Source organism: Phoenix dactylifera, chromosome 5, assembly GCF_051530095.1.
Source record: "Phoenix dactylifera cultivar Ajwa chromosome 5, Ajwa_hap1_PhDact_Kaust_v1.1, whole genome shotgun sequence".
Lineage (NCBI taxonomy): Eukaryota > Viridiplantae > Streptophyta > Magnoliopsida > Arecales > Arecaceae > Phoenix > Phoenix dactylifera.
Genome location: NC_143194.1, coordinates 11,105,064 through 11,113,141, shown reverse-complemented (window position 1 = coordinate 11,113,141; position 8,078 = coordinate 11,105,064). Strand labels below are relative to the sequence as shown.

Genomic DNA, 8,078 nt, shown 5'->3' with positions numbered 1-8,078 from the left:
CCCCCCCCCCCTCCTTCTTTTCCCAAACATGTTCTTATCTTCGGAAAGCATGCAAAAAATAAAGCATATATGATGGATTAAAATAATCCCATGATGAAATTAGAAGTTCAGAAGGATCAACGTAAACTTAAACTGGATATATATGTAACACGTACGTAGTTGCATTGCATGAACTTGAAATCTTCATATCCTTGTCTATATGAAAAATTTATATATCCTGCTCTCGTAATTCCAATCTATGTCTTCTTCTCAAACTCAAACCAATTTCATGAAGAAAACGTCCCTTAGCCAAAAACAGCGTCATATTAGGAATAAGATTTGCTTCCCGTCTCTTAACAGCTTCAGATTCACCCATGCTTGAAGTCACAGCTTTCTTTCTTTATGAAACGTGAAAGAAAGTTCATTGATTTCCCTTTCTCCTGTGACATGCGGAATCAAAACCCCACGTCCAACTCCTTCCCTCTCTAACACCTGGACAAGTGTAGGAACTTTTATTTCTCAAACATGCTGCCAGGTTTTTGGATTTCTCTACCATTTCGATTCAATTTTTTTTCATTTTCATTCTAGATATATTATAATTTAATATTGTTATTGCTATATGATATTTATTTTGAATTCTTTATTTTTGTTTGAAAAGTTCAACTATTAAAGCTTTGTATTTGAACTTGTTAATTAAAACATGTAGCTCCATATTGGAAGATTCAATGCAATATAAGTTGTATAATACTTCCTTAACTAGTAGATCTAGTTGGATATGTGGGCCTTTGGGCCGTTCTTGGATGCGCTTTGTGCAATCGACATCTATATAAAAGTCATGGTCCAGGCATTTTATACGCACTACAAAAGAAAGGATATCTTCCGGCGCTTTTTATGGTCTCTCCCGACGCTTTTAAGCATCGGCGAATTTCCAGCCCACGCACCGCAAAGCATGGGTCAGACGTCGGGCAGGTGGGCGTGGGTCGGGTTTAACCCGACGTGTCGAAAAAGCGTCGTCGATCTATGCCGACGCTTTTAAACGTCGTTCATGTTATAGGAACCCGACGCTTAAAAGCGTCGGCGTACTTGAACCGACGCTTCCCACCGTAGGTTGGGTTGGACTATGCCGACGCTTAAAAGCGTCGGCGTATGCTACTTGACCGACGCAATAAAGCGTCGTTAAGTATCAAACCTACCAAAACCCCATACATGAAGCAATGGGACTAGGAACAGCTGCAATTGATTGATTATATGCACAGAATTCCTTGCTGTCCAGCTTCACATCCACCCTTCATCAAGAGAATCTACCAGTTAAGAACCTACTCTCTACTACTCTTATTGCTGGAGACCGTTCAAACTTTTGCTAACATGGCTACCAGAGAGGCAAATACCCTCTCAGAGTTCACCCTCACAATGCTCTTATTCACACACTGAAGCTTCTCCTACCCTCCTGGCAAACAGAAATCTTGCTCAAATATCCAGTAATTTAGACAGCGTATAGGTTAACCGAACAAGCAAAAAATTATGGGCTTGAAAAAATATTGGATCGAGAAATTTCCTCATGTAAATACAGACACAATGAGACAAGATGTACTGCAAGTGAGAACCTGTATCTGAACAGGCATAGAAGATAAGCTGGAAGGGTCAGGAAGTCCACCAATCCCCCAATTCCCATTTTTAACGGAAATCACCAAATCCCTTCAACTTCTTCCATGACTCGTCCCCCACCCTTTATGATATATGGAGATCAACAGACTTCCCAAACCCCTTCAGATTCTCTTTTATGCCTCTCCAAGGAACAATTCTTCACACATACAAACAGGCCCTTAGGCATGAGCATATGCCGGCATGAATAAAGCCAACATGCCATTTGTTCAAGACATGATGGTAGAGAATTTTGAAAGAGTGATACAGCCAAGAAAGCATGATTGCAAATAGATTAAAAACTCCACTGATAACTTTCTAGGAGTAGCCATGTAGTCATGCCTGCTTACCACCACCTGCAATGCAACTCACACAGCAGACTTGCGGACTCTCAAAGCTTTAAACTTCTGAAACATGAACTAATTTTGAAGAGGACTTTGTAGTAGTGCAACAACCCCCACACATACACCCCCGAAAAAAAAGGAACTATATGACACACCAGAAAGAATACAGAGTCTCAGGAAAAAAAGCATGGAGTTCATGAATCATCAAATCAGTGTTTCCAACACTGTGCTGTAGCTAACAAAAATGACAACTTTCTTCATAACAATCAGCACTCATCCCCATGACCCATCACCTAGCAACACATCCATCAACTAGCAGAATATATTTCACTTCCCAAATACCATGCAAACAAAGTCCGAGGAATTGAATTCTGCCCCAGAAACCAAGCAGTGGTGTCCATCTATTGCTATAATATATATAGAATTGAACATACACATATAGATATTATACAAAGATAAAATATCTGGTATACTATATATAGAATTGAACATGTGATAGATTTAGGCAATTGTTATTGTAATCAATATAGAAGTCATATAGGAAATCTACCGAACAGAAAATAACAACAACCATTTTTTTCTTACCAAGTCTTGCCAATAATGATATATTCCAGTGATATTTCGCTTCTTCCATTCCTTCAAGTCAAAGATGTTCATCCCAAATGCCCATCCACGTGGATAAAAATTTTCAGAGATTTTTGGGTTTGAGAAATTGAGGTAAGTATCAAACCTATGAAAGCTCTCTTTGCACGTCTCAACTGCTCCATTCACCATCCCCTTCAAATCTAAAGACCAGAGTGGTGTCAGATCCTTTTGAACAACAACATCATCATCAAGAAAAAGTATCTTTCAAAATATTCATATTATCATATTTGATTACATTGTACTTCAAAACATTCTAAAAACATCCATCTCAAATTCCTAAGTACACAATCTACGATGTATCAAGAGTCGACGGCATCATCATCTCTACGAGTAGATGAAGTATCAGCAATCTACAAGAAAAAAAAATACTTTAAAAACTAAAAATACGAAAATCATCACGCTCATACAAGAATACATTATAATTATATAAAATATTCAAATATATTTAGTTATGCACCGGAGGAGTAAATCTCTGCAAAAAAGATGAAATATGGTCAAGCTGATCCTGCAAAGATTGTATCTTCAACTCTTGGCTCTGCTTCAACTCCGCCATATCAGTCATATGACTCTGCCTCATCTCCTCTATCCTTGTCTCATATGACTGCTTTATCTGTGCCATCTCTGTCTTCAAACTACAAACCTCTGCAGTGCTAGTACCTTGTCTGGCATCTTGGGTATATCGGCTCACTGCAGACAGCTGAGTGGGGGTAACTCCGATACTGTAACCTCTCACGCGGTCATAACGTTCTGGGCCCATCAATTCGGCATAGACCTGAGCCTCGACGCGACTGGCCGCGTCGGATGATGATGACTCCCCGACGCGCTCTGAAATAAGATTTGTAGCTCTTTCCTATATCTCTCTCAAAAAAATAAACAGTCACATTAATAATTTAAAAGAAGTAAAATTAATAAAAAAATTATGATCAAATAAAAAATGAATACATAGAACTATATCTCTCGACTCGTCCCGGACAAAGCTGCCATCTCGGTGAGTGTGGGTCATCTTATAAAACTCTACCTCACCAGGCTCCCTTCCATGCTCTACTATCTACAGATACGGAAAGTATATTGACAAACTATATATTATGATATGTGCTATATGTTAGTAGAGTTTCAAATAGTTTCAAAAGAACTTACGAATTCATTTCTACGTCTCGCATAACTCTTTGAGCCTGAAGTATGAGGAACTGCTTGATATGCTCGTGCAGCTCTACCAATATTAGAATATGTCTGCCAAAATAAAAGCACACAGTATAATATGATTCAATGTATATATTTGCAATCTATATTAATAATAAAGATAATAGAAGATATTGAAACAATATACGTGACCTGTCCTCTTTCAGAAAACCAGTAGTGAACAAGCTCCCTCCACTGCTGAGGGTATACATCAGGAGGAGTCACACGAGCAACCTCCTCCTCTGTCATACCCTCGCGCTTGAAGTCCGTCTTCAATTTTGCTTTATATTCTTTCCATTTGCGGTTGAGGGACTTTAGCACCCAATCATGGCTCTCTGGAGGGAGTACAAACTTACCCTACAACAAGATACAGAATGTTATAATAACATTAAACCTCTAAAATAAAATTATGGTACTAAGCAAATTAACATACAGGAGGTGTCGAATTAAAAAGAAAAAAGTCAATTCATTACCTGTATAAGTCTAAGAAGCTCAACCTTATACGAAGAAAGCATGTCATTCCACTTCGTATAGTTGAGCGGACACAGCTGACCCTTGCGTGCAACCGATCCTAAAAAGCTTGATAGTAGACTTCTAGCTCTATTGATGGGCTGCCCCAATTCGTTGCATCGGATGATGATCGTCTCACCCGGAGGAAGCTTCCACACATCCTTTGCTTGAGTGGGTCCCCGTCTCGTCCTCACTGTCCCTTGTCCATCTATTCAAATTAAATAAAATGTCTTAAAAAGTTGAAGACAAATATGAACATAAAATATGAACTTTAAATTGAATTACCCTGGATCCGGAGCTCATCCTCCAGACAATCAGCAGGAGGCTCGCGCTGAGATCCTGACTCGTGCTGCTGGTGCTCACATGGCTGCTGGGACTGCAGGGACTGCTCAGAAGTAGATCCCACCTGAGAATGCTGGAACTCCACATATCTAAATCGTCTCCCTCGGGGCATATTGTTACCTGGTATGCACAAAAAAGAATTAATATTTGGTTAAATGATAAATTTATACTAAATAAAAGGCTAATAAAAGAGAATATAATAACTCATTTAACATATGCTTCATAAATTTTACTTACCATTATGAAACTACATTCTCATTCAGCATCCATCCTAATCAAACTCGTTGGCGCATTTACTTCATCAGTTGGCACAACATTATAAGGCATACACTGAGTATAAGTATCATCGTCCTCCTCTTCCAACCTTTTTCCAATATCATACAAGTCCCTAGGTTTCGTTTTAATAACAAGAGACCAATTTTTATCTTTTGAGTCTTGCACAAAAAATACTTATCGAGCTTGAGATGAAAATACAAATGGATCATCTTTCAATAACACACCAGTATGTATCAACCTTGAAAAATTTACAAGTGTGAATCCATTTATGTCTTGCCTCAAACCTCTAAGTGAGTTTATATCCACCCAATCACATCGAAATAATACTACCTTAAAATTTCCATAATAATACAGCTCATAAACATGGGTACCATAATAATTTTTTCCGTCCGCCTCAACCATAACTCCACTATTTTGGGTTTTTCTAAATTTCTCACGCTCTTTAGTATGAAATTTAAAACCATTTATAATGAACCCATCATATCTGTTAACAATATTATTCGGACCTCGAGCAATGACTATTAACTCCTCAGAACAATTCCTCTCCATCATCACTGGTACCTAAAAAAAATTATGGAAGTAATGATTAATTTTCCTCTATAAAAATTTTTAAAAAAAGCTTAATATATTAGACATCTAACTTGTTTGAAAAGCCATTCTGGAAATAATTCAACCAACCATCGTTGCTCAATTCTTGGTGTAGGATAAATGTTATGGTTGAGACTTCGCTGAGCTATTAAAAATTCTCTGCACGATCAAGGTTATCTTTAATTAAATACAAATATTACATTCTCCTGACATGACAGTAAATTTAGATTTCAATTAACTGTACTAACCTGCGAGACTCGGATATTATATCACTATGAAGTAAGACATAGCGATGTGCCTGTGCCAACGATTTCTGGTCAAGAACAACACTTTCAACTTTTTCCAAAATTCTTCCACCAGATGAGAACTTGTAAACATCTGCATTTGTTCGTCCTTTCCTGTCTACCTAAAAATATGCTAGACAGATCGTTGTTAGAACCGACGAACAAAAGTTGAATTTAAATTTACTCTTACCTGTTCTACTCGAAGAATAGTGGTCGTAAGAGGTCGATCCACAGAAAGGCGATTGGAGTTGCTTAAAAATAAAAATGTTCACTCGGATTCAAAAGCAATTTTTGAATATTAAAAGAAAAACATTACGTCGGGGATGTTGATAGATTCTCTAGTCTACCGGAGAATGATTTTTAATTAAAATTAACTAGAAGACATGTACTTAGATTCAAAAAGCATTTATATATTTAATGGAAAAGAAGAGTTTTTTGCATAAATTAAAATGGATGACAATAGTGCTTAGGGAGATTGAAGCCTGGAACATAGACTGCATGAAAGAAGATTTCATAAATTGCAACTAAAACGAGAATTTTTGAATGCATAAAACAAACTGCAGGAATTAAACTTAACCTAAAACATGAATTGCATAAAAGAAAAATTAATGGATTGCATTAAAAGATTTCATAAAAAGAAAACAGAAATTAACTTGAACCTAGAACAGGAATTGCATGAAAGAAATTTTGCTAGATTTCATAAAAATAAATTGATTACAAAGGTAGAAATGAAGATTGGTGGCTTGATGCTGCCTTTCTTCTGCAAATAAAATAAAGAAAAGAAATAACAAAAAATCAAAAAGAACACTTCTCCCTTTCTCTCCCACGGTGGAACAACATAAAATATTATTTTTTTTTCTTTCTTTCTTCTCCAAAAGAACAGAGCAATGCTCTGTTTCTTTTTTCTTTCTTCTCTCCCACCGAGCTCTCTTTTGGTTCCCACCCCCAAAACCGAGCACTCCCCCCTTTCTCTTCCTCCTTCTCTTCTTATAGCCGCGGACGGTCGCCTGATGCGGAAGGGAGATGGCAGACGCGGTGAGGACGCGGGGAGGTCGATCTTGGCATGATCCGGGCGCTGGGAGGAGCTGGATGCGGTGATCACGGGCGGAAGCTTCGTGGACAGCTGCTGGGCGGAGGAGGAGCGATCTTGGCGTGATCCATGGAGGAGATTGACACGGATGCGGTGGATGCTGATTCGGGAAGCGGTGAGATGCGGTTCGAGATCGCCGGAGATTGGATCACGGCTGGGGCTTCCTTCTTCGGATGCTGGGATTTCGGGCGTTGCTGGCACGGTGGCTGGCACGCGGAAGGAAGGCGCTGGGATCTTCCTTGCTGGGAGGTGAATCGCCCGGGATCGCATGGAAGCGGAAGGTGGGCTGATGCGGAAGGAAGGAGGCGCGTGGAGGAGCCGATCACGGGATGCTTGCAGTCGGACGCGGGGATCACGGGATGCTGTGATCACGGCTTGAAATCGGAAGGGAGGAGACGCACGTGGGCGATGCTGGGAGGAGCGGACGCGGGAGGCTGAAGCTTGGACGCGGCTGCTCGCTGGCACGGTGGCTGGCACGACGCGGATGGAGGGTTGCTTCTGGGCTGATCGCGAGAAGAACGGGATCACGGGATGAGATGGATCCGTGGGTGCAGAGGCGTGTCACGGATGCGGTGGATCTTGAACGCGGAAGGAGGGAGGAGCCGGGAGCTTTGTGATGCGTGCGGACGGCTGGGAGGATATGGGAGACATCAAGTTCCATCCGATTAGTCATATAGTATGATATGAAATTTTGCTTGTAGACGGATGGGTCATCCATTTTGGCTGGAGGTCAAGTGCAATTCTTTCAAGTCATGGGTCACCCAGCACCTTATGGCAAATTTAGATTTGCCTAAAATTATTTTCCAAAGGCTCAAAAGAAATGGATCCGATTCGGACCCGAACCCGACTCGGAATCGATTTGAAGTCAAATTTGTAGTCAATGTGCAATTTATCTATAATTTATACTAATCTATGTTAAATCTAAATATAATATTAATCTAGTGAATTTATTATTATCAGTTAACAATAACACTAATTTTAGTAACATGTAGGTCGCACTTTTGTGCTCTCATCACACCCCCTAACTAGCTTATTGCTAGTCTCTAGCAATTCAGTACGAAAATGATAAAATGAGAGAGCAAAAGTGTTATTTATTATATAAATATCCTAAGATAAATACTCACTTTCGTAGAGCATTACGATTGCACTTAGCATGTGCAATAAGCCGTTAAACCCCTAGGTTACCCTAGCGGACGAGTG

The 8,078-nt window shown here is 39.6% G+C and overlaps 1 protein-coding gene across 1 annotated transcript; it reads right to left on the bottom strand.

Annotated features, from left to right (window-relative positions):
• Positions 1 to 3,085: 3,085 nt before the first annotated feature.
• On the bottom strand, positions 3,086 to 4,755 carry LOC148714263 (uncharacterized). Its single transcript, XM_089930672.1, has 5 exons — positions 4,584 to 4,755; positions 4,262 to 4,506; positions 3,942 to 4,145; positions 3,747 to 3,839; positions 3,086 to 3,657 (listed from the first exon to the last, which is right to left on the bottom strand). Exons 1-5 carry the CDS (start codon positions 4,750 to 4,752, stop codon positions 3,487 to 3,489), a joined length of 882 nt encoding a protein of 293 aa, XP_089786798.1. The 5' UTR covers positions 4,753 to 4,755; the 3' UTR covers positions 3,086 to 3,486.
• Between the last annotated feature and the right edge of the window lie 3,323 nt (positions 4,756 to 8,078).

Excerpts from the sequence above, each read along its gene's own strand:
- LOC148714263 (XM_089930672.1), bottom strand. The coding sequence starts at position 4,752 with ATGCCCCGAGGGAGACGATTTAGATATGTGGAGTTCCAGCATTCTCAG. Across the intron at positions 4,507-4,583 it reads GGATGAGCTCCGGATCCAGG|ATGGACAAGGGACAGTGAGG; the intron begins GTAATTCAATTT and ends TAATTTGAATAG. Across the intron at positions 4,146-4,261 it reads AGCTTCTTAGACTTATACAG|GGTAAGTTTGTACTCCCTCC; the intron begins GTAATGAATTGA and ends ATCTTGTTGTAG.